We start from the raw sequence: 27,879 nt of genomic DNA on the forward strand, positions 1-27,879 counted from the left end.
TCCACCCTTTTAGTCATTGTAGGAATGATTGTCTCCACCCCGGTGAACATTTTCAGATGATACTCTCAACAAATCTGTTTGTTCTTGGTTAGCCGTGTACTATCTTTTGCATTCTCCATAAAAGTAAAATAAAAAGCGTAACAGACTCACAGAAGAAAAATACCCTCACAAAGTCAGCACAGCAGTAAATGCACTATCTCATCCTTCTGCAATGACAGCTGCTGTGATTTCTCCCCAGTGTCATAATATGCAATTTGACAATGAGTATACTTTCAAGATCTCCGTTCTCTTCCATCTTCTCTCCAAGAAAACAGAGGCCTATTAAACAGCCTTTATTTTGACAAACACAAGAATTGTTAAATAGTTTCAATTTTTTTTTTTAATTTATTAGGAATCAGAGGCTTTTAAAGCATCTCAGATTTCAAAGTATTTCTTTGTCCTCATTTCAGCCTCCTTAAATGACAGTACACCTGATCCTTCCCTTTGTTATCAGTTACTTCCTGTACTAGTTTCACCTCATTTAAGTTTCAGAATTACTCAATAACATTTTTCATACTACCTTAGTATTAAGGTTGCATGCTGAAAATTTTACTATTGTCCCTAAATCAAAAAGCTTTGTGATAAAGTAATAAGATCTGTTGCATTTAGCTGAAATGTGAACAGAAGTCATAAGATTGCATTTCTCTAAAAATGCACAAAGCTATGGAAACAAAGCAGATACAACCTAGGAAAGCCAAGAATAAGTAGCTCTATTGAGGTTCTCCAACAAATGAGAGGTCTATGAAACCAGCTTTGTTTAATATACAAACATGTTGATGATGATGATGCTTTATTAGATAAATAACATATATATTTGTTATTATATAAATAACATAGATACATGATATATAACATACACTCTAAGAGCTGCAATGTGTGAACCACTCATTACTATTTTTCATTAGTCTTGTCTTAAAACATCTTTCAAATCATCTTTGAAAGCATTAGTGTGCATAGACATACTCCTAAGTCTTCTGTAAGGCCCTCTCCTCTACTTCGTTTGGAAAAGCATTAAACCTTCTGTGTCTGAGTAAGAGAAATATACACCAGTTTTTCAAGTTGGCCTATTTAATTTCTTCCATCAGTCCAGTCATGCAATTGAATACATTCATCCCTCAAGTTTGGAGATGTTCTCATTTATGGAGAGGAGAGGAGCCATGAAATATAGTGTTATTAGACTGAAAAATCAAAGAAAAAAATCTCCACAGCATTGCTAAATAGTGTTTTTCTTTACTCCATATGAAGGACAGACTTGGCCACACAAGGATTAAGTCTGTAGTTCATGCTTCAAGGTCTCCATTACCAGAGAGCAGAAGTCTCATTTTGTAATTATTATTGGTAATATTCTTTCCACCACTTAATGGTTAACTGGAGCTTATGGAAGTACTACTGTAAGATGAAACAGTTTGAAATGACAGCTGGAATAGAAATTCCAACTTTTTCTAATCTACTCCAGCCCACAGTTGCTAAAAAAAAAATGTGTTGTTGTAGTGTTTATTACCGTTTTAGCATGACTGCAGCTCTCTCTGACAGCTATTAACAATTAGCAGGATGACTTATTGACTACTATCTCAGCTAAAGTAGACAGCGAGGAGAAAGACCTACCTAAACTTCCTTATCAGATCCACAGAACCGTACCTACAACAGAATTTAAAACTTTACCTCTAACTCCAAAAACATAAAAGGTAATCAAGCTGGCACATCTTCCTGTGAAGTTCCAGCAAAATGCAGTACAACATGTTTTGAGCAGAACAGGAGCTGACATTAATTTCAAAGTTGGTGGAAGTGGAAAAAGTTGCAAAGATACTATCTGAACACTAACAGTGTTTACAATGAAGAAACCATCTCATCAGAAATTAAATTAAAAACCAAACAACCAACAACATTTTGTCCACTCTACTTTAGACAATGCATATTTTGTGTACTAAATTCAACAATAGATGTTACAGCAGCATCAGTGAAACCACGAGTAAAATTTGCTCTGAACTGCCAGGTAAGAATCATACTTCCAGTGAAATCAATGGGAAGACTCTCTTGACCCAATTCTTAAAGGTTAAATTGAGATCTCGTGCTAAGCCAACAGCCCTTTCAGTAGCAACAGAAGTCAGTTTTAAATATGCTTCTGTCATGATCTGTGCTTTAAAGGACTTTTACGTGTACAAATGCAGAATCCAACCTTTGCAAGAAGATAAATTTACCCCTCTATGTTTAAAAAAATATATTAAATAAACATGGATTGTGAAGATTTTTCTTCATTTGTCTGTGCTCACAAAGAGCTCACAAAGGGCAGCACTGGGAACTGTGGCACAACTTTCTCATGGGGACCTACAAGAGATCCTAATCCCAGGATTAAGTGACTGCTATCTCTAAACAGCATTAGCAGCATAATCTGCATGCTACTACTGGGCTGAGAAGTATTTTCCAAAGTTAGTTAATACAAAATAACACTACAGTAATGTGGTGTATTATCTTCTACTTAATGGGTCTTGACTATAAGCTGCAAGTAAATGCTGTAGGCCAATCATATGAAGAGCACAGCACTACTACATGGGCAGCATAGGCCCATCTGAAAAGGGTTAAGGGAAATAACCTTTAAGAAGTAAGGCTGCAAACAAGCCACCGTAATCCAGCACTAACTCTAGGCCTTAAAATACTTTATTTGCAATGTCAGAACAGGAATAAAATTACCACTATTTCTCCATGAGGTTTATAGACCAAGCAACTTTCAAAATATTATTTAGTTTGTGAAACGATTTGTTTTCAGTGCAGATGAATATTAATGTCCACTAGGCATACCCAAAATACCCAAACCCACCAGTGGAATCACCTGCCAATAACAGCTAGTAAACACACAGGTCTAAAGATGACAGTTCAGGCTTGCTGATTCCTCTTCCTCCTCACTCTATCCCACAAACTCCCTCACTGACGCTCCTGCCAAGTCTGTTGCATTTCACAGCAGCACAATAACGCCTGCCAATTTCTAGAGAGCTGAGCATACTTCTCCATTTAGCACTTTGTCTAATGGCCAACAATGCAGTCAGGACATACAAAAATACCCCAAAGACATGATGTGTAAGGCTCTAAAAGACACAAAACCCAAAGCATAACATTAATGTTTTTCTAGCATACTTAACTTCTCCATTTGTCTAGCAACTGCCCGCTTTAACTATGATTTGTACAAAGTGCTACTTGGCATTCACAAGCGTATTATATACCAGAAAGATAAATATCAATTCTTTCCCCCTTCTTCATAATACCACTCAATCTGTAACTCACAATAAACACCAAATAATTTGTATTCAGACAAACCACTAAACACCAAAACAGCCATCTGTATTCAGACTAGTCAACTGTATTTTATCACATTAACCCAGTCTCAGTATTAACATTTTCTCAAGAAACAAAACCCAAAAACCTGCTAGGGTTGTTTTGGAATCAAATTTTTCTTTCTTTCTTTGTAGTTATAGCATAAACAGCCTCAAAGCAAAAAATATAGGAAAAAAACAAATTACAGATGTTTCCAAAAGATAAATAATTCCCTCAGGTAAACAACATATTTGGGGGAAAGGGATTGAAAAGAACCACATAAAAGCTGTCACGATTGCCAATCTAGTAAGTATAAGGCCATGCAATGTTTAGAAAAGGATCAGATAGATATATACTCCACCCACAATGTACTTTTTTCTGTGGTTTTTATTCCCGTGCTGACAAGTTATCTAACTTTATAAAGCAAGGACTAATATTTTGGCTGGAAGCAAGAATCCTATCTTCCCATTAGCCTTGAATATGCTCTGACTCTTCCTATTTTCTTTTCACATTAGAATTGTGGTGAACACTTTGTCTTCTATTGTGTTACCAAATCATACCTAAGTTTTCACTTGAAAATTAAAAAGATGATTAGGTTTTGAACCTCACCCACGCTCATCTTCATGATTTGACATATAGGCTCTGTATTCTTTCTAGCTTGTGCACCATACCTTTGATAAACTCTGTAAGACCAAATTTTCTCATACCTGTTTCATTTTTATTCTCTTTCAGGTATAGCTATCTGAATTACCTCAATTAAAACAGTAAAATAGAGGACTCACAATGCCATTTAGATTAATTTTTACAGTGGATTGTAAAAACAAACCAACCAACCAACCAACCAAACCAAACCAATAACAGGAATCCGTAAGATTTTTCCACAGAAAATGGGTTTTCCTCGTCTTCTAATTCTATAGGTTTTAGATAACAGTTCAACGATAATAACAGTTAGCTACAGTTCTGTTTTCAAAACCTTAATTTTATGCTTCTACTCTCCTCTATCCACAAAATGAAAGACTTCCCTGCTCTAAATTATTTCTCACAATAGATGCAATACTCAGATATTAGTAGGTACCAACTTCCAACTTCAAGAATAGATAAATATCTCTCATACACAGAATTTAACTGTTATAAAACCAGAGGAAGCTAAATAGTCTTTCCTAGCAGAAATAAACAGATGGAGACTGAAGAGATGTTGACCACCTGCATCATAATACAACACTCTGAAAGAACTAAAAGAACCACTATACCATACCATGTGAAAATTCAGTTTGTGCAGGTGTATCACAAAGCATATTTGTAAGCCTAAAAAAATTCCTAAATTAACATGTAACTTCTTAAACACCAATGTTTCTCATCTGCTCCTAAAAAGACAGTAATACAACTGCATCAAAGAATAAAAAATACAGCACACTGAAAGATCAGGTTAACCAGCCTGAGCTCCCTTACCGCAACAGCACTGCCTTCAGGCGAGAGATGACAAACAGCATTGTGCTTCATAGAAAGCATTAAACTCTTTACACAGAGGTAAACATGCACACATCACAGAGAAAACAGGCAGCCCTTTCTTTAATGTAATGGAACAAAAAAGGAATACCATACATCTAGCAAAGACAACCAGCTGTACCAGTAAGGGCACAGAGTGGTGGCTAAGATTGCTAGCAAGAAGACAAGCTGTCCAATATGAGGTAAACTGTTAATGAAGACTTACCTCCAGAAACCGGAGCATCCATGAAAACAGCTCCCATTTTTTCAACTGCTTTAGCTAATTCTTTTGAAACTGCAGGGTCTATAGTACTGGAATCTATTAATAATGAGCCTTTCTTCACTTTCCTAGAATAAAGATTTATTATTATTAAATATCTGTTGCACTAGGTATCTACAACTACTACCATGGAAATGACTTTCCTCAGCATGACAACCACACAAATATTATTTGGTACACTACTAATTAAATGTAATGCTTTAAATTCTACTGAGCAAGATCTGCTCAGTGTGTATACTCCTAAGTATATATGTTACAATGTTTTGATTGACTCAAAACACAATAAAAAATGAACAAACAAAAACACACAGGCACATACACAAAATTTTTTTTTCCTAAATGCTATTGTAAAGGAAATTACACGAAAGGAGTACACTTGGAAAATCTGCAAGCTTGAACAATATATCATATACAGATCACTGAAGATGCATCCTAAGCAATGGAACTAAACACCAATGTAGTTTAAAATTTCATATATAGCTTAACAGAGTTTTCTTTCTATATACATTGTATTAAGCATCTTATTAGAAGAGCCTGTTTGTATTCTTTTGATTATTGTTACAATTTGTTCTGTATAAAGATAGTAACTAAAACCACAAAAGCCCATTACAGACTTAAAAGCAAAGAATGGCACAAAGTTTCCACGCTGACAGCAAGTAAATTTAGGCAGAAGAATTGTATCCCAAATGGCAGAACATGAGAAGCTGTATATGTGATTAAAAAATGCAATTAAATTAAATTTTAAAAATGCCTACACAACAAAAACGTTGATTATATCTTTAGCCATCTTTCCATTCAATTGCACTGTGATTTAATGTCCACTGGATCCGCAAGCACTGTGAAATCAAACTGCATAATTTTTCAGTCATAAAAAGGTGAGTTATTTAAAGCTACATGTTACATTAGACAAAGAGCCTCCCTGCACCTCGCGTGCTGTTGGGACTACAGTGAGGTTCACTGCACTGAATTAGCTGGATTGCTGGAAATAGTCTCTCAATACATACATGTGGCTGTGAACTCCACTACAGCTCCAGATTAAAGCAGTGCCATATACAGAGTCCTTTTTCACAGGATAGATGAGCTGCTGCAGTTAATTTGCACACATGCAAACAAAAACCAGCTTAGCAGATACAGCACATCACCTCCTCTTACGTTCAGCACTACATGCAGTGGCACAGACTCCCTGGTCACCCAGCAGGATGACTACGTTAACCCTTAATGTCAATGTTTTCTTCAGTGAAGCTCAAAAAGCTTCAGAAAATGAGTGAGGTCTAACCAGTTATCAATGAACTAGTCACTCAGGGCAACGATTAACCACTACTGTCAAATGACACTTCCTTTTCTTAAATATGGAGGCTGAGAAACTGCAGCAGCAAGACTGCTTACTATATCTTCTGTTCTCCTCAGAAGATTATCTGCCTGCATTATACCAGTAAGCACTGCCAATCAGTCTTCAAAGCACTGCCATCCTGAGTACAATTCTCCCACAGCTGTTTGTCTAGCTTTGTGGGACTGATCCAATTACCCTTCTTCCTGAAGGGCATAAGCTACAGACTTCGATCTGCTCAGTCCTGCTTTGTGAGGAATTAGAGGATGGACAGTAAGGGAAGAAAGCAGCTATTGTTTCCTGTGTTGGAAGGAAAAAAGAAAAATCCCTCTCCTCTATTTCATTTTCTAATCACTGCACCTTAGTATAGACTACAATCAATAACTACAATTTTACCAGTTTTAGATGATCTACTATATTTTTGTCTTCTGTATGTTTCTTCACCTACATTATCAAGCTGGATAGCAGTAAGATCCTGCAAGATCCTCACAGGTGCTGAGTAGCCTCAGTCATCCTGCTAAGAGCAATGCACATGTGGCCACAAGAGCTTTTAAAACACTATTAATTTATCTGGCAAGTCCAAAAACTCTGAGTATTTCCACTATTAGAATTCTGCAAATAATGGATTTTAGGCTCAGTTGGAATCCCTCCATAAAAGCTAATAAAACCATTGTTACAGATTAAACAAACTCTTCAGATATTTTCTTGTTAATAAACATGGAAGAATAAACCAAAATGAAACAGTTTTCTCACTAAATCTAAAGACTAAAGCCTATCTGAATTAGAAACATGCCAAAGCAAAACTGAGGTTTTGGACAAATTCCTTTTACATTTTTTTCCCTCGTCAAATCAATTGGGTATAAAAATGGTAATCTGAAGACAATCATCTCTGAAACAGACTAATTTCATGTTTTGGGGAACGGGGAGCATGTCTGCCCTTTCAGGTATTCAGAAGCCTTATGGTAAAATGTATGACACTGAATCTTGAAGCAAACCAACAGTCTACTGCTTCAGTACAAGATCCACTTTAAAGGCCTGAAACCACTGAACCTCAAGGCATTTAGAACGTATTACTGTTAAAAATACCTCTGTGTATAAAAGTATATTCCAATAAGCCAAAATGGAAAGCTGATTAAGTCACCTTCTATACTCAAAAAAAGAAAACCCTATCATCTCCAATAAAATAATGAGACAACTGTAATGGTGATATTCATTCTTAAGTATGAATAGATGGAGACATTGCTATAGTTTATCCAATATGAGGATTTGGTTTCAAGTGAAATATAACACTACATAAATCCCTGGCTCTTACTGCTCAATAGTCCATTTTTGCCTACAAATCCTAGAATTCCTTTATCAACAGTACGGAGTCTGCCAAGATAATGGACAACAAGAGTAGAAATCAATAAAGTCTTGTCAGCTATTCTATGTCAGCACTTTAATACTATGAGACACAACAGCAGCTCTTCAGAACATTTCATTTATAGGATTTCATGTCAAAGAAAAAAGCATTTGAGCAAGTAATTGTTGCCAGCAAATATTCCACTTGCACTTACTGTAGTACATTAGCTTAATGGTAAAAGACACATGCAACTGAGAAGTTAGGTAGGTCAGTTGGGTTGTCGCAAATTCACATAAATTATTATTCTACTGGAAATAAAATTTGACTTTAGTCACAAGCCATTCAGGAGAAAGCATAGGTGAAGAGAACTCATGTAATTAGAAATACCAACAATAAGAAAATAGAGGAGAGCATCAAGTTAAGTGCCCTGAAGGTGCAGCAAGGGTTACAGCAATAATGATCATTTGACAAGCAGTGTAATACAGGCTTGAGTACAAGAGGGAATTCTTCAGACTACAGCAAATCCTTACTTTAGAATTCCATTTGCTCCTGTGTAAACTTCTATTGCATTGGGACTAGAAGGCAGCATGGTAATAATTCTGTCTGCTTTTTCTGCTACATCTGCTGGGGAATCCGTTACCTTTAAAAGAAAAGAAAAGAAAAAAAAGGAAGTAAGCTTCCACTTCTTGAGAAAGAAACATCAGCTGAGTCTGTTTTAAGTATTTGCAGGTCATCAGACACAATTAAGTTAGGTAAAAAAGCTAGAATGCAAGACAAACTTTGCCCTCATAATGGAAAATGTCAATTAATTGGATCCAGTAACAAAAAAAAATGAAAAAAAAAAAAAAAAAAAAAAAAAAGGATGTCCTGTTATGGAAGTTCCTTCAGAACATCACAAGTGGATGTCTGCAACCCATTCATGAATCTTCAACTCACTAATAAACCATGCCTCTGTACAAAATACTGTTCTATAATTTTTCTAAGGAGGAACAACACTAAGTATGATCTCACTTTTATTTTCTTGGCTTACATACAGTGTTGGAAGAAAGAAAGACTGAGGAAAAAAGAAAAAAAAGACTTAATGTACCTCCAAGCATCACCTTATAAAAGTCAAATAAACTAACTGATGTTTCTCATGATATCTTGATTGACATCTTTGAAGAAGAAAATGATCAGCTCAAGCATCCTTCACCAAAATGTCTAAACAAGTTTCAAAACATATTTGTAGCTATTTGTTGCTACATAAACATATTTAACTTTAAAGGTGTCATACCTTCACCACTTCATTCTCAATGGTATGGTATTTAAGGTATGTACACAACAAGTGAATTACTGACAGCTAAGTAGTGAGTTTTGCCAATTAACTCCAAGAAGGCATATGCCAGTAGGATTTTTGTCTAATATTAGTTTTAAATAATTTATTTTAAAAAAATGCATTGTTAATATAGCTTAAGGAAAATAGCAACAAAAAACTACAGCTTATTCTTTTATCATCAGCACAAGAGGTTTAAATATGATTTTATTAATTCAGGTATTCTACTGAAAGGAGAAGTTCCAAGCAGGAATTAAAACGAGAAAATGAGGAATTAAGATTCTCCCCCTCTTCTCTGCTCTCATGAGACCCCACCTGGAGCACTGCGTTCAGCTTTGGGGCCCCCAGCACAAGAAGGCCATGGACCTATTAGAGCGAGTGCAGAGGAGGGCCATGAGGATGATCAAAGGGCTGGAGCACCTCTCCTATGAAGCCAGGCTGAGGGAGTTGGGGTTGTTCAGCCTGGAGAAGACTCTGGGGAGACTTTACAGTGGCCTTCTGGTACCTAAAGTGGCCTACAGGAGAGCTGGGGAGGGACTCTGTCAAAGATTGTAGGGATAAGACAACGGATGATGGCTTTAAACTATCAGAGAGTAGATTTTTATTAGATATTTGGAAAGAATTAATTACTGTATGGGTGGGGAGGCACTGGAAAATCCCTGGAAGGGTTTAAGGCCAAGTTGGATGGGGCTTTGAGCAACCTGGTCTAGTGGAAGGTGTCCTTGCCCACGGCAGAGGCATTGGAATTAGGTGATCTTTAAGAGCTCTTTCAAACTAAACCATTCTGTGATTCTCTGAGCAGAAAGTAGGTTTTGTTTGTGGATAAGGTTTGTAGTATCATGCTGTTACTGGATGATAAAGAGTAACCTTAATGTTACAATGATCTATTCTGCTAGATCTATTATGTGCCTTGAGTCTCTAAATTATAAGGAATGTCTTAAATACAATTTCATATGCACTTATTCAGTATGGGTAAATCACAATTTCCATATCACATGGAATTAGGGTTAAGGAAATTGCAGTTTGAAAGCTACTTGAAAATTTGATTCCTTTCTATAAGGTAGACAAATGAACAAATCAATGATCTCATTTCACCACACTCAATCTGTATCCAAGTACAGGTATTTGTTATCATTTTGTGTTAGTTTTGATACTCAAGGCAATTATATCTTAATATATTATATTCTAATATACAATGTTCTTATAAATTCTCAGCATCTAAGAGAGCATGTAATACACACATTTGGAAGAAATGATGAGCAACATCTTAAAGGACTTCTGGAACACAGCAAAATAAACTTCCTGATTACTATTTATTGTAAAATAAGTGAAAGAAGAGAAGACTGTATATTCACTGAAAAGAGCTCTCTCTCAAAAAAAAAAAAAAAAACTGTCTTAGATGGGACTTAACCTTTTTTTTTTTTTTTTAAGTATAAATTAATATTACATTAAAACATCTGGTATAACACACAGATACAAAAAGGAAACATATCCTAGTCCAAAGAACAAACATTAGGAAGAATAAATGAGGCAATTACAAGCAGAAAAACATCTATACCTGATTAGTTAAGTTTATGACTCTCTTCCCTGGAGACCGGAGAGCCTAGCTCTTTATGTAGGAGTATGACACCTTTGTCTTTAGTTCAGAGTATCTCTGGTTCAGTTCAGTCCCAATGTGTGTTATTAGAGTAGTAGAGAGGAAGTGTGTAATTAGAACTTGGATTTATATACACCTTCTTGATCTGAAAATATTATCTCCAGTGTTCTCAAAGGTTTGCAAGTTATCAGGTGAAGACTCTCTAGTCCATTTCAACAAGAAATTGAAAAACATGCTATATTGGGCACACAACTTTAAAACTACATCAGCTTCATATTTCCACTCTGTTATGTAGATAGGACACAACTGTTTTATTGTTGTCTTACAGTTTGAAACAAAGCTTAAGCAATACATATAGAAGACACAGTACAGCAGTCATCTGTACAGAAATTCATTTTTTCCATCCACATCTTTCAAAATACTAGAATGTCTTTTAAATGAAGAAAATGAGATTAGGAATGCACACTGACTGTGACAGTTACTTCCACAACCGTACGAAGGAAAATCATTTCGCTAACCTGTATTAGGTAGCAAAAAAAGGTGGTAATTAAAATGAGAATTGTCATTCTTGGCTTTTTGATACTGTAATAAATATGATTAATAATCCCAGAGGAAACCTACCTAGATGGTTCTTAAATAAACTCCTTTTATTTGGAACTTCCTGCATAAGAATGATCATTGAACTTGAATGTTTTGAATGCTATTAAGAAGCAGTAAGCATTTGAAGTTATTAAGAATATGTGTGTAACTAAAAAATGTACCAAATACTAGCTGCTGATTGCTAACATAGATCATACCAGGTAAGACTAGCAGCCCACCAAGTCCCATACGTGTTCTGATACCAGTCAGTTCAAGCAAATTTTTGCAGTATGCATCTGGATAGGGGAAACTTCTTCTTACTTGTCATCAGCTTATGCCCTCCAACATGCACATCTGCTTATATTTCTTCCAAATGTTTTCCTGTATTTTTCTTTACATTTACTGTAAGCCAATTAACAGAGCTACTTGCCTGCAATGCTATTCTCACTAAATACACTGAAGAAAGCTCCACTTTTTGCTGCTTGACTCATCAGATGACTTCAGTAGCTTTTCTAAATTTGATATACGATTTGAAGATATGTAAACTGAAGCAAAGTAACTGTGATATATATGCACTTCACTGTGTGAGGAAGAAAATGTTAACTATGAGGTGGACAAAAGAGACAGTACAGAATGAAGGCACAGGCAACTTACAGAACTACTCTGTGTTCTCTCTTGTTTGTCCCCTTGCACCTTCATCCAAGTTTCTCCCCAGCTGATGGAGGGGTGAATAGCTCTTGCTCAGGCAGTTTTCCCCTTACTAGTCATCATCAGTAGGCAGGTGGCTGCCTCCTGACACACCTCCCAGTTCTTACTTCGGAGGATAATGAAGTGGTGTCACAGAATATGTAGACTTATAATCAAACATTTGTCATCCACCATATACCTTAGCAATAGTGCTGACATTAAACAATGGGCATTTGACAACATTTACTGTCTCTTGGGGGACATCTTTTCACCTCCATAACACTCCTGACAGTTTCACCCTACAAGCCACAACAAAGAAAAAGCAGCCCTTGGAGCCCAATGTTCCTTCTACATCAGTTTCTACAAGGCCCACTGGACCCACAAGTTTCTAAGTCCTGAAAAAAACACTGGGGTAGGATTTACACCTGTAGATCAAAAAGAGGGAGTTATGTTAAAATATTTTCTTAAAGTGTGTTTTATTTGTATTTAAGCCTACCCACGTATTCTGTTAGTGATTTACGATCTTAAAACATACTTTGGGCTTTATTTTCAAAAACATTATAATTCACCTAGTTCACCTTTAATATGATACATGAAGTCTTGAAGTGGATGCTAAGGATTCTACTGCTATGGCAGTAAGTCATCCAAGGGGGCAGCCACAGCAAAGAGAGCCCACCACAGAAAGTGAATTAAAATATAGCCAATTGTTCAAACCATTCCAATTGCAAGGCCTCTTGCTCAACATAGATCTGGTTCTTGCCCAAGGGTCTCAGCTACTTTAAGGAAATGAAAATAGCAGGTAGGAAAACAAGCTGAAAACCCTACTTTCCCACATAAAGCCAAGATGCTGTAATTATTTAAGGGCAACTGCAATTAATTATCAACAGGTGCACTTTATCATTTTACCTTTCAGAAATTATTTAAAACAATTGTAATTAGCTCCACCGGTTTAGACTTTCAAGGCATACAGTTCCTTTATCTAGATCTACCTCAAAGTTCCTTGCCCGGCTAGAAAATTTCTTTCACGTATTATTTTTGCATTGGTTTCTCCTTACTCAAACACATTCTTTGTTTCAGTGCTTTATGTACCTATCCATTCACCCATGCTGTCTACACTACTATAGCTTTGAAGTATGTCAAAAACATACAAATACATTTCAGACACTCAGAAAAGACTGCCACAACCGTGTGAGGAACTGAATGGGTTGCCGGCTGTATTAACAGATCAACAAAAGCAATAGCACTGACTGGAACAGGGCCAAGATTTCACAGGGTATATGGCAGGAAGGTAAACCTCCTTAATGTGATCAATTTCCTTCTCTCATTTTTCCTTTTCATTCCTTCCTCTTCTCTCACCATAACCTTCCTTGCCTCCTAGAGAATAAGCACTTAAATAATTAGATTTTTCCCCAGCCCCTGAGGACTGCACCTTGAAGCAGCAGGAAAGCTCATATGTCCCTATAACCCTTACAGCTATGCCAGCAGGAATTTTTAACTAGGGTCGTCTAACCTGAAAAGGTCAAAGTAGGAACCAGATGAAAAGCAGCCCACTGGCCATCTAGACCTGTGGGAGGAGGAAGCAGCAGAAGGAAGGTGAAAGAATAGGCCATCAACCTACTCTCATAAAAGGAAAATAAATAAATAAATAACAGCTAGAGAGAAGTTCAGCAGAGTAGCAATTCTGGTTAGCAGCATGAAAATAACTTTGGGTGGAATCATGTCTTTGTTCCAAGTAAAATCTGAAGAGATTCTGACTGTATTCACTAAGCTGTTTAGTTTTGAATGAGATCTTAACCTAAACCAAAAACAAACAAACAAAAAAAAAAGATAATTTTAAAAACATCACATGCAAGCACGATCCAATAAATACAGTTATTGTGGGTATAAAGGAAGTTTATTACTATACCTGAGCACCCAAGTCTTGAAATTCTTTGCAGGCTTCTGGGAACACATCATATGCAATAACTGGATATCCATGTTTTACCAGGTTTTTTGCCATCGGATTTCCCATGTTACCCAGCCCAATGAATCCAACAGGGGTTTTGGAAGCCATTGCCCTAGAACACACTGATTTCAAAACAAGAAATATTAATATTTTCATACTTTAAAGTGTAAAAATAACACAATAAAAGCTAGCATGTAATCAGTTTGCACTGGTTTAGACAACTTAAATATTTAAAAATATTTAAAAGGGCAGAAATGTGAATCCTATTCCACATAATTTAAACTGTAAAGCTAACATTGGGCCACAAATACCATCCCAAAATGACTTTCTACATGTCAAAGAAAATTAATTATGAAAGCATGGCTGTTTCAAAAATTGTAGTAACAATCAAACTTCGGTGACATCCCTGAAAGCTAACGTCTGAGTTTTGGTCTGAGAGAAGCTCCAACACAGACTTAAAACAAACAGGCTTGTCTATGTTTTGTTAGCCTCTAAATCCTAACCTGGATAATCACAATCAATTTTCATGTATTTATATTTTGTAGACTCCTTATTTGCAACTTTGGATACAGCCCTAGGACATAGCACCTGCTCTCTAGAAACAGACTGAGGCTGCTCCTGTGTTTCCTGTGGCTCCTCACAGATAATAACCGGTCTCTTCAGATCCTGCAGTCAGACATAAAGCCCAAATCTAACAGTGAGAGTCTCCCTAATAAGTCAGTGCCAAACCTTTGAGCCACGTAATCATTTGCACTGCTGTTAAAAGCAAACACTGAAAAATAGAACATACTACAGTATAAACACAAAATGAAGTCCTTGCAAGGATAGCTGCAGTATTCTATTTGCTGTGCTGCAAGGCAGAACTGGAAGGCATGATCTACACCCAGCAGAAAAACAGGACAGTTTCAGTCAGTTACTTTTTACAAGTAGTTAGTGAGTATCAAATGCTGGCTAGTCAGTAGCTTTGCAGGCATATCAAATGCTGGATAGAAAGCAGTGTGGCAGGCATTCATGTACTGTAATCACTCTCATCACTCTAAACACTCCTAATTCGATGTTAACACATTTGGTGGTTCCTCGATTTCTTTGCTGATGACACAAGATAATGTCTCCTTTGTGGCAAGGGAAAAAGTTATGCAGAATAAACACGAAGGCACGTGGCAGCTAAGCAGACAGAAAGAAGGCAAACTACAGAGCTACCGCTGCTCAGAAGCGCACACAGAAGTGCCTAAGCTGGATCTAGGCTCTAAGAGGTCTCAATGCTTAGCGAAGAATCCTCCTTAGGCCAATAACACTTGATTAATCATTTCAAAGTCTTTCTGCCTTTAAGCTCCTTCTTAGCCAGCAATGGTCATGCTCTTTCATCTCCAGCACTATTTTGGAAGTGCCACGTTTAATAAATCAGGTTCGTTGAGAGAACTTGGGTCTGAGACAGTTTCCACAGATGCCGGCAGCAATTACATAGCTGGAGAAGTAGCACAATTTACAAGAAAACTGCCTGGGAAAATGCTTAGTGCAAACTGAGATAAGTCACAAAAAAATAACATGTTGCTTTTTTAAGAAGTGCTACATGTCAAGTCTTGGAAACATACGAACAAAGAGCTTAAAACACCATCATCAGTCACAGTAATCATCTTGAAGTCTCTTTCTTCTCATAGTTTCTATGAGTCAGACTTCCCCAGTACATCACTTACATTGATCTAAACTGCTCTGTTATTAGCCAGAAGCCTCCAGCTTCTCGTGGAGCTTCAAGTCCTGTTTTTCAGCATCTTTCCTTTTTTGCCCCTTAATACCAGTGGATCTTATCTACCAGTAAAGCTTTCATGCCACGTGAGATACAGCTTTTCTCTCTCCACTGTCCACAAAGATCTCAGCTACATCAACACTTGGCCACCTGCCTCAACAGATGTAATTCTGTCTTGTTCTTCCAGGAACTACTGGGAACAGAGAAGGGCATTTTGCTCGTGCTGCTTTGTGTCGTCCCTTCTCAGAATCCTGCTTTCCTTTTCTCTATCGTGTCACACAAGGCTGCTTTGCTTTGATGACGTTGTGTGGTTGCCTACCACATCTTATGATAAAGACGTGAAAGCCCCCTGGTAACTGGACTGCAACAACAGACCTATTGCCAACGAGCACATGTATTACTTCTCAAAGCAGCTCCTCTCGGTGTAAATACCCAAGAAACCAACTCATTCTTCTACTATAATTCCTTCCTTAAAACCGTTTATTACGCAATATCCCCAAAATAGCTAGCAGTGGATTGGCTGCAATATGAGGCAACATCCAGATCAGTCTTAATAGTCATGTGTCACCCCATTCTACTATTTCCCCTTTCAACGGTCTGTGTTGATTACATCTTTTCTTAAAGGCTCATCAGTCACGTGCCATTTTCTGTTCTCTGTTAATTACAACACATTCAAGCCCATGGGAAGTGGGACTTTTTAGAGCAACAGTCCAAATCCTGACTCATTTTCTGACTTCTTAGTTTGCTTTAACTTCTCCCAGTCCAACACTAAGTTAGCCACTTAAAATTATATAACTTGACTAACAGCTTTAAAACACCTCCTGGTCCCCAAGCATTCAGATGCAGGAAAACTCTTTTAAAGGACCGATTAGCTCACAGACATAACTCACAGAGCTGATTTCAATTAAATTTGAATCAACTATGTTTTAAATCCTGGCATGTATTTCAATGGCTATTTACGACAGCGGGGGCTTGCCAGACAGAGGCTGTTTAAGAAGGCTTGGTTCTTCAGATCTTCACATTAGATGAAACTCCACAGTTCCACAGAGAAAGTGATGTCCAGTTTGAATACCTAGGCACTGCTCACAGCTCCAGATACACAGCACAGGACTGTTTTCTAAACAAGTGCATAATTCAATAATCTGTGGATTCGTATCTGCAAACCCACATGCACATGTACTTAACTAATCCCATTAATTGCATAAGCGTTGCCAGAAATTGTCCCTGTGGTATCGAGTCCATTTTACTTTCCTCTGAACATCTACAGGAACCTGCTGGAATTGCATGGCTGGAAAAATGCCCAGGCCACATTCAACTTGTAATTTATGCAATTAATACGCCTTCACTGGAAACAGAATCAGCAACATAAATTAATCTGTACATCAAATTAATTGTCAGCAAAACCAGCTACAGCTACATTGACTTCAAAGAATTTGGGCTTTTCCCAGGAGATTCTTCATTTGTCTATTGAGGGAATTAGTGCTCAGAGAGCCTCGAGCCTATGAAGACTCCACTGATGACGAGGATCTGTTCACGACCCTCTTGCCATACTGGAGGCTTACAGACAATACAGATAAAAATGTTTTGCTTTGAAAAGCTACCTTATGATACAAGCACTTGATTTAATCTATGTAATCACATAAAAACTTTCTCTTAAAAAGAATTTAATAAAGAAACTCAGTACAAGGTCATGAATTTCTGAATGTTTTTTCTTGACCAAAGTAAGAGAGGAAATTGAGAAATGCACAGGCTGCATCCTGTCCTTAATCCTGTCCTCAAAATACCTGGCCCGTCAGTGACCTTACACACAAGTCTTCTCAAGCTACTACGTAAAGATGCTTAAAGTCACTTTCTTCTTAACCTGAATGATGGCAGCTACAGGTTTAGGAGATCATTTCAGAGGCTTACATTTCATTTTACACTATAAAGTAATGATTCTTAGAGCTTTTAGGAAGGATTTCAGTTCCAGTGGTACCTTGGATTCACTGCAAATAGTAGAGTGACCAGACACTGTAAAATGCAGTGCAGTGTATGTCTTTCTGTACTCTAAGATAAAGGAACTAGTAGCTGGATAGGATCACAGACAGTGGGCCTGAAAAGGTCCAATATGCCTGTACTCTGAAAGAAAGCACAGCCTACATGGCCAACAACAGGACTGAGAAATCAGTAATTCTCCGGTTCTAATCTCAACTGTTTTACTTACTTTTTGGCTGTATCAAATATATCTTAAACTATGTTCACCACAAGTGCCTAGCTCCTGCAATGGAATCCCTAGCTCCAGAGTCAAATGTAATCAATATATCCGGCACAAGGGATAAGAGCCCACAAATTCCTGTCCCACATGAATGCCCTAATCAGAGCAGCTGCAAGTCACACTAATGTTTTTGATCCCTCTGCATCAGTGAATCCTGAGTTAACTCAAGAGAGATTTAACATGAATATGGGCAGATGACCATGGTGGGATGAAGCTCAGACACTGAAGTTACTCGTTTTGCTTTATGAGAAAGTACAGTTGCATATGAAGAAGTTTGACAAGGACAGTGTCATGATGATGGTTCAGCATGAGCCAAATTAGGGCTCTTGCCAAATTCAGCACCTGAAATTCTGGTATAAGTACAGGAGAAAACACCACTCTTTTCTCTTTCCCACTCTGAAACAAAGGCTCAGAGAAAGCTTCTGTGCTTTGTGCAGAGTTCTCTGTGGAAACTTGTGCAGCCTCTACTGAAGTAGGTCCTGGAGGGAACTGGATGGAGAAGCATAGAAGTTTGTGAGGTCAGCTGCACACAGGCAGAATCAGGTCTTCCTGCTCCTAGAAGCCTTTGCCAATGGAATTTAAATTGCCTGGGGGTCAGAGGCTGTTAAAGGTTATGCAATGATTTTGAGAACTGCACTCTGCCAAAATCATAATTTAAGATTACAAGACTAAATTTGGCCAGCTTTACACAGAAAACGTCCTACTTGGTTCTTCTTGACTCTGTAAAGACCCGCTGATGAAAAACAGACACACTATCTTGTAATGGTCAGTCTTCTTACCTCATTTTTCTTATCTGTGGCTATACCTCATTAAATGTTTGTTAATGTACTAAAGACAAAAGCGTGTAGTAAGTACTTTTCATCTAAAAAGAGCATCAAGCGTACACTTGATCCCTTAATTAAGTAATGTGCTGGACTTCAGAGCTGCAGGTCTTTCCGTTGTAATCCTTGCTTAGTAATTAATACTTCTCTTCACCAGAGCATGGAATCATTTGACAATTCAAGCAAAGCTAGTGCATCAACAGACGTACTATTAGGCTGTTAATTGAATCGGTCCCTTTTACTCATCCAAAAGCGTTTGCAAGGACACTTGCATGCTCCAGCAGGGTACTCTTTTCTGCAATGAACAGCTCCGTCAGCTGCTGAATCTTCTTTTATTTTCTCAGCCATGTTACCTCATCAACACCACCCCCCCTCACCGTCCCTGGGGGTGTTTGAGGAAAGGTTGGACCTGGTGCTTAGGGATATGGCTTAGTGGGTGATATTGGTGGTAGGGGATGGTTGGACTAGGTGATCTTGATGATAGAATCATTCGATGATCTAGATAGATAGATGATAGAATCATTACGATAGTCTTAATGATTCTATGATTCACCCCTGCTAGCAGTCCCCAGGAAGGATTCCTCCACACCCTTAAAGATGTATTTTAAGCAAAGTCACATGCACCCTATCCAAGAAACACCTTTGTAAGCGACTGCCAGCTGCGGATCGCAAGACAAGACACCATGGTCTCTGTCAACTCTCCAGTTTGCCAACACACAAACAGACATAACCAAGATGCTTCTCCAAAGTCTGCCCTCATCTATCTTCCTTATACGAGTTTTGAGAGTCTGGTATAAAGGTACAGAAGAAGCAATCCATCGTGGTTTGTTGTCTAAGTGGAAATCACCGCATAGCCAGTAAGTGAGCAACAAAAGGCCACTGACAGAGCTGTCACGCTGGACACGTCCCGTGCTGTTGTCAGGCTGGACAGCTCTGTCACAGCTCCTTCACGAGCACGGCCTTTCCCTCAGAACGATGCTCAATGAAACCTCCACTCAAAACACAGCTCCTAGACTACTCCAGCAAAGGCTGGCCAACCTAACGCAGACATTCGAGATGAGGAAACCTGGATGAAAACGAGCTTAGCCGGTAAGCAGCCTTACAGCTTAGTCCTTCATCCCATAAACGCGTCTCGGAGTTGACGGGACTTTCAGCGCGGCTGCCGCTAAGTCAGCGCTTCAACACCGCAGGCAAACCTTCAGCCACAGCTCCTTCCTCGTGTCTTTGGGCACCACATTTTGGAGTTTTAGGGGTCAGCGGGGTGCTCTGGGCTGGTTTTCACAGCCGTGCCCACCACCACCAAACCAGGCGCGCGTCCTTCTCAAGGCTAAGCACGACCAGAGAGCTACCTGACGGCCACCAAACACAGGGAGATCAAAAACACGTCGCAGGCTGCTGTTAGTGGACCTGTGGTGAACGAAGGGTGCTCAGCACACACGCAGGTCATTTCACACACGTTTCAATTTTAGCAGCGCACAACCCGCACCCACTGCGCCTCAGCGACTGCTGCTCTCCACACCTGCCTGTCAGAGGGATAAAACTGCGCCACGCAAACCTGACCCCCGAAATCCAAGGAAAACCCAGCTGTCACAAGGCATTTTTTTAAAGTCCAGGCTCGGCAGGCAGCGGGGCGGCGGGCCCAGCCGGGGGCACCGCTCCGGGCCCGGGGCCAGCCCGCTGCCCGCTCCCCGCTCCCGCCGCGATCCAGGCCGGTCCTTACCCATCACCCGCCCGTGCCAGCGCCGCCAGCCCGCCGCTCCCCCGCGCACCACGGCCGCGGCCATGCTGCGCCCGGCCACCTCCGCCCAACCGCCGCCCGCCCGCCGAGCGGCAGCCGCGCCAGCCAACCAGCGCCCTCCCCGCGGCGCCGTGCAGCCAATCAGCAGCGCGCTGACGGGAAAAGGCCCCGCCCTCCCACCCCGTGACGGGAGGGGAGGGGCGGGGCGGGGGCCGGGCGGCCGCCGGGGAGCCCCATTGGGGAGCGGGGGGGGCGGGGGGAGCCTCGCCCCTGAGGGGAGGGGGCGGGCAGCCCGCCCAAAATGGCGGCGCGGCCGGGAGGGGCGAGGCCTGGTGCTCAGCCGTGGGGAGGGCGGGGGTGGCTTCGTCGTGCTGGGCTCCCCGAGGGGCTGCCCGCCTCGGGTGGGGTTGTGTGGAGCAACGGGGCTTGCTGCAGCCTGGGAGAGCTCCAGGCTGGGGTGCGAGGGGGTGAAGTAGTTCCCTGCTTTTAATAAGTAAAAGAGAGTGAAACACAAAACAGTTCCATTCTTTCCTTGAGTGAAACACAAAACACTTCCTCACTCCTCTTGAGCGAAGGAAAGAGAGTGAAACACAAAATAGTTCCTTCCCTGAGAATGAAACTCACCATAGTCTGGTGTAGTGACGCTAGAGTAGTGCTGGGAACACCACCAGTCATTAGGTTACTTGTTCTGTGTCAGAGGTCTTTTTTTTTTTTAGCTGTTATGTAGTACCGCTGATAGACTTCTGGGAGGTGGGAGATAGCAGGAGCAGGTCTCAGGTTTCACAAAGTCAGCTATTCACTTGGTTATATGTTAGCACAGAAAGAATAGTCTCCGTATATTTCCTTGGCTCTTCTGTCAGTACCATAGTGTATTTTTGTATGCTGGCCCCTATAAAACAGTGGATGATACATAGTTAAATTAACCCAGCTCAACATAAAAGAATTTTGTGGGCAGGAAACAAGGCTGTGGTTATATAGTTGCTTTAATCTAGGACGCCTGAATGCTACCACTCGCCAGGCTGATCTCAGACCTTCACCCAGTTGCTTCTTTCTCTCATTGCCCTTCAGCTGTGCACTGAGACAGAGCATGACCTCACAAGAAAAAGATTCCTGCACCTCAGGCAATGAAAAGAGACACACAAGATCAGAAACTCTTCAATATGCTAGCACTTTGCAAGCGTTTTGAAGGTCCAGAGACTCATCCATGCCAATGTTTTCCTTAAGCTCACTCATCTCTTCCACCCTACCTACCATTTGAAGAGTGCCAAGTGAATGAAGCTACTGCACTGTGTTACTTTCTTCCTCAGGGGGCAAAAGGCTGACAAATATCATGAGCACCAATTCTGTGTGGATGGGAGGAGGTGTGATCCCCCGTCGATGCAGCTGTGCTGGCAGAATTTTGTACTAACTCAAATAAGGTCTTTGGAAATCATTAAAAGATGAATTTTACACATAATTACATATACCTTTACCTTTGCTTGTTAATGTGTTTTTTGCCTTCCTGGGTGAGTTTTCACTGCCTTGCATTCATGCATTTCAGTCATTTACCTTTTTTCCAGCTGACTTCAAATTCTTATTAAATCTGAACTGAATTAGAAAAATGATTTATTTAATGTTTTGGAGGGAGGGGAACAAGTGAGCAGGATCTGTTGGATGCCATTCATTGTACTGACTGCATTCAGAATTGTAATTCTCATTACAAGATGAAGCTTTGCCTGCATAGCCGCATCTTTTTCTAGAACTTTGTCCTATCTAAGGGTTTTATTTGTGTATGTCTATGAGCAGAATTTCACTTTATCCCAGCAAAACAAAAATACAGCACAATTATTTCCAAACAAATCATGAGAAACTGCAAAAATGAGAGTCCTGTTGCTAAAAGTGTAGTAGATTTAGCCTTACATTACTTTGCCAGTGTACCTGAGAATACTCTATTGCTACAGTCATGCCCACTGTTATCTTGCTATGCTTTTTACATGGCTTTTGTACAGAACATGGTTTTGCAGACAACATATGAAATTTGATATATAAATATGAAATATAATCCCTGCTCGTGTACTAAACATGGATACAACTGCTATTAGTAGATTAGTATTTTTAAGATAGCCACTATGAGAAGGAAGCCTTTGCAGGACTACACTACAGTATTGCAGTGCATTTGCGGGAAAAGGGACCAAAACAAATTAAAAGCTTGCTATTTTTTTTTCCTTTTCTTGAAATGCCCTCCGGTGATGTTTGAACTTATAGCAAGCCTATAGTAAATTTGGCTTATTTTATAGTAAAGTTGGCTCATTTTGTTAAAAATGATTTTGCCCTTCACAAAAGCTTATCTCACTATAAATTAAGCCTTTCTAGTTAATTTTATTTTGTGTTTCTTCTTTGCCAACCTAATTACATTCTTTCCACACAAACTGAAGAAAAAGGGGTTGTTAAGATTCAGATATTTTTGTTTTAAGTAAATAGCCACAAAAGCTTTTATTTATATTAAATCCAGGATGTTTTGAATGTTCTGAATTTTTCCAGTAGAGCAGTGATATCTCCTTACTCACATCTACTAAGACAGTGTTTATAAAGATTTGTATAAGATGATTTCTGAAATTTTTAGCTAGTTAAAATGCAAATAAATTATTATTTGTATAGCTAGGTTCTACATATTAAAGAGTATTTTCCCTTTTGTTAAAATGTAGATACATACCTCATTTGAGTGCATAAAAGCCCTATTTTTAAAGTAAGATGCTTTGAAGTACTCTGAGTAAAGTCTAAAATTGTTCATAAAAACAAATTCATTAGATATTTCAAAATATCTTGAAGTGCCAAAAAAGCTTTCCAGAAATCAGTGATTGCACTGCAAACATGCTACAAAGGGGAACTGTTAACAAGGGTGACTTTGCCAGTGGTAGGAAGATTGCCAAAATTTAATTGGCTTTAAAGTTTTGTTCTATCAATGGTGTATTGTATCTTAAAAGCAGTAATACCAACCTTATGATTTAGGCATGAGAAGGGACCTCAAAACATCTGACTGATTATGGAAGGAAGGAACAGTTTTCTCAAGGCAACCTTGGCAGTCTGCTTGTTGCTCTACTGTTAGTAAAGAGTTCATTTTGTACAACACAGTAAAAAGTATAGCATAAAAATTATATATGAGAACGACAACTAGTAAACATATAACTCATATGTATCAGTTTTCATTGGTAGATCTTACACTGCCTTATCAAAAAGAGTACAGTTGTCATAAAAAGTGATCTTCTGGCTGCCAGACCAATCTTAAGTTGTTCTTGTTCCCCAAAGCTCGGTATATCCAGCAGGCTCTCTCTTTCCTCCCTAGTCAGCCCACTGAGTTCAATGGTATTTTGACAGCTTTCTGCACTGGAGCTGTAAAATGAGCAGGATTTTAAAGAAATCCCAACTGCTTTTATCCTGTTTGTGCATCCCTATCCTCACATTACAGTTCTCAGGTGTGCCAATACAACTGCTGTTAACCCACATGCTTCCTCTCATCATCCATTTTACAACCAGCCCCAACAAGTGCTCACGCTGCCACATTGCTCCTTGCTCTGTCCAGAGTGGGCCAAGATGGAATGAATGAGTGGATCAGAAAGCTTAGATCTTGCACTACACAGTACTGGTTAATGTGGAACCAAATTCTGGATCATAGGAAGATAGCTGAAGTTCCTGGTGTCATGCAACACGTCCATAACAGCAAAGGGAAAGAAAATATGGCTTTCTTGACTGTCATTATCATATAACCATGGTATATCCATTACCATTATTACCATGTTAATTAAGCCACATTTCCTTGCTATTATTAATGCATAGTTACCATATTATCTTGCTTTGTAGATTGGTGCAGGTTCATTTCTCTAGAACCCCTACAAATGCAGAGAAAAAGATACAGTGCCTTGATACTGAATGGTCCTGCTGTCATCTCATGGTCTATTAGATCATCAACAATTTCTGTGTATTTACTTGAATCATACCCAACAAATGCTTAGTGACTTTGTAAATCAAGACCTTTGAGTTTAAGTGACCAAGATTTATGTTCTTACTCTCTAAGAAATACGTGTAGAGCTTAGGTGTACTCCATAATATTTGTGACTTGTAACATGGATGCTGAGAGAACTGGTAGAGCACTCATAATACAGAAAGCAGCTGCTGTTGATATGTTGGTATTGTAGTTGTTGGTACATTATGCCTACTAAGTTCGGAGACATGTAAAAAAACAGAAAATAATGTAAAAGGTACTATTTTATTCTTAGTGTTGAAAATGTGACCATCTCAGTTTGTTTTAAAGATCTGATATAAAAAGACAAAACACATATGAAGAATTTAAAAAATATATAGAACATTTATAGCATATTTTTGGCAATTTGCATTTTCTTGTATATAAGGTTTTTTCCCCCTTAATAAGAATCTCTTAAAACTGAAGGGAAATGTAAAATTATGCTAAGAGTCTCTAGATTCACATTCAGAGCCTTCCCCTGACTTAAGGTGTATTGATGTGGGATAATTACAGTTGATTGTATTTATTTTTTTTTAAGTTTCCATCACTCTGGGGAGATTTTCTTCTTTAGGATATTGAGCTTTATGGCCCATGCTGATAACTATGCGCTATGTTCACTGAATTTAGCAAGTTACAGGCATACAACACCTGTAAAACTGGCCCCTCATTGCAGAGTGATATTTAAATTCGACATTAACACTACTTGGTGTAGCCAAAAGAAACTACAACAGATGCAACAGCACATTTGAGACTTGAATCAAAATGAACTGGCAGCCCGGTTTACAGTGTTTTATTCCTCATTTCTAACCTTTCATCTTGCACTTGTTGTGTCTACTCCTCTGCATTGGAGAGCTTTCATCATGTTTGTAAAATGTGCTAAAAGTGCAGTGAAACTGCTCAGGAGTCCCTGAGCTGCAAATAGCCAGAGGTGGGAGTGCATTCCAGAAAAATATCCCCGCATATTTCCTCTCTGTTTGGCCACTGCTAGAGACAGACTACTGGGCTAGAGGGACCTTGAGCCCAGCAAAATAGGACATTCTTCATGCTTGTAAATGCTACAGTTAGGATTCTCAGGGCAGCATTCATTTCCTAGTCACTGTGTGTACTTCACCAGATCACTCACTGGAATGTATAAGCAGCACTGCAAGAGCTTATTTTTGCCCAGAGGGGGGGAAAAAAAAAAAAAAAAGTGTGTAATTTGAACTGATTTATTTCTTTCAGAATTGTGTGATATATTCTGCAGCAGTATGTAATCCAGTAATCAACCATGAGCTGAGTATGTGCAATATTCTGACTACTGCATATATGTGTACACAGGGCAGCACATTCCAGGCTTCTGTGGGAATGTAGTGCCCTGGGGGATCATTGACACTTTTTTTGGTATGAAGAATTACTGTCTGTTTTGTCAGAAGCATTCCTACTGTTGTTTGGAATGGGGTTGCATCTCATTTGGACATCAGCTGAATGTAGGGTGGGCAGGTTGCAGAAGGGTAGCAGCACATGCATATTTGTTCTAATTGACACCAAGATCAGTTAAACACCGTTTTTTCCCCTTTTCGCCTTTTTCAAAATCCCACCCAAGTAAAATACAATAGAGGTACTTCATCTGAATTGCACTGGAAAATGTTCAGGGAACAAGTCCTTTTAAGCACAGCATTTTGCTCAATAGAACATGTTGCAGTTCTGGTTATGAGCAACTTCAATCACTACTATCTTTTACAAATCAGTAGGAAGCTGTACGAAGGTGACAGTGTATAGGTTGTACCATGAGCAAGAGAGAGGTTGTTCCATTTGGAGGATTGGCACAAAAACATACAAACAAAACAAAAACAAACCAATAACAAACCAAACCAAACCAAACAAACAAAACACCAGAGTGTAAGGGCAGTTACCTGTATAGTATCCAATAGCAATTTGAGGTTGGTTTCATTTTTGTTTTAACTGAAAATTTTGTTTCAGATTATTTTAGTAGTTTTACAATATGTCAGTGCTTGTGTACACTGCCTTATTTTTACATGCTCACTTCATGTGACACAGAAGTGCAAAGAGGACTTCTGAGACTTTGATTCAGATGTGGAAGAGTTTTTGTGAAAGCAGATAAAGAAGGAAATTCCCAAAGAAATATTGCTACATGTGATAAATAATTGGTATTAATCATGCTCATTTTATTTTGACCTCTACCTGTAGTGCACTACATACAGAACCCACTGAATCATGTAGGAATTGTCCAAAACAGTCACTTGATGCCTTTATGACACTTATGGGATACTGACATAGGAAAAGAAAATGAACGTGCTAAGGCAACATGGAAAAACAACATGGAAAAGCAACATGGTAAGTTGATCTCAAATATAAGGGGCCCAAGCAAGGAGGCATGCATATAATATGCAGAAAAAAAAATTAAATTACATTTTTTCCAACTAACATGTATGTGTCAGTATAAAAGCATCAAATTCACATTACTCTGATAAAATCCTGAACTAACCTCATTATGATATAAAAAGAGGAATACTGGCAAAAACTCAGTTCTTGGGTTTTCCTATACAAAAGTGTAGAGCACAGTGCTTCAGAAACAGTTTTTTTTTTGGTGGTGGTGGTGGTTTCTTTTTTTTTTTTTTTTGTGAGTGGCACGCTCCTGAGCAAACCCTTGGCTTTGTCAAAATGGGAGGTGATGTTGGTTGTATTTACATTCTTAGGAATTTGCTACTGAATTTAGAAGAAGGAATATAAGATCCTCAGAGGAGTAAGGTATGAGGGGATATTCCTCATCACTGGCTTGCTAAAAAAAAAAAAAAAAAAAAAAAAAGTACACAGGAACACAACCTACTGCAGGTCAAGAGAGATATTAGCTAACTTGTGACATAGAAACACAGCTACTGAAGTAATACATGCCAACACAGAAGAAGAAGGCGGCTTTCTAGGCTATTAAGAAGAAGGCTTTAAGAAGGCTATTTTTCATTCTTGGGCATTTTCTATTCTTGTTCATTGAAGTATTTTAGATGGAACCTGTAATAGGAGATTTGGAATGTAAGCTGTAATTTTCATGGGTTACTTTTAAGTAAAAGCAATTAAGTAATTGTCAGCTTCAGTGAAAAAATCCTGAAGAAATTATCAGACAACAACACTTTTTTAGGAGGAATATGCTGTTTGTTCATAAAAAAAAGATGCATGCTTCATCTGTGCTGACTGTGGTATGAATTCCAACAGAGCAGTCACTACAGTGTCAGTCACCAAAACAATAGGACCACTTTGTGAAGGTCAGCATTACAGTGGCAGTACTCTCCCTCCTTCCCCCCCCACCCCCCCAAAAAAAAAAAAAAAAAAGAAAAAAAAAAAAAGAGAGGTACAATAATTTGGTTTCCTAAAGTAAGGAAAGGCAAACCTCTTGTTAATGTACAACTTAGTGAAGTTAAAAAGTAATTTGAT

The 27,879-nt window shown here is 38.9% G+C and overlaps 1 protein-coding gene across 1 annotated transcript in view; it reads right to left on the minus strand.

The window, feature by feature from the left end:
• The window catches only part of HIBADH (3-hydroxyisobutyrate dehydrogenase), an 84,311-nt gene extending 63,751 nt beyond the window's left edge, over positions 1–20,560 (minus strand). Inside the window, exons 1-4 of the mRNA XM_084507880.1 lie at positions 20,439–20,560; positions 13,861–14,021; positions 8,310–8,419; positions 5,057–5,178 (exon numbers count right to left, since the gene is read on the minus strand). Of these exons, the coding sequence (XP_084364006.1) occupies positions 5,057–5,178; positions 8,310–8,419; positions 13,861–14,021; positions 20,439–20,502 (457 nt within the window). The 5' untranslated portion in view covers positions 20,503–20,560. The remainder of the gene's footprint in view (positions 1–5,056; positions 5,179–8,309; positions 8,420–13,860; positions 14,022–20,438) is intronic.
• Positions 20,561–27,879: the final 7,319 nt, after the last annotated feature.

The sequence above is a fragment of the Aythya ferina genome, assembly GCF_964211825.1.
Source record: "Aythya ferina genome assembly, chromosome: 2".
In the NCBI taxonomy this organism is placed as follows: Eukaryota; Metazoa; Chordata; class Aves; order Anseriformes; family Anatidae; genus Aythya; species Aythya ferina.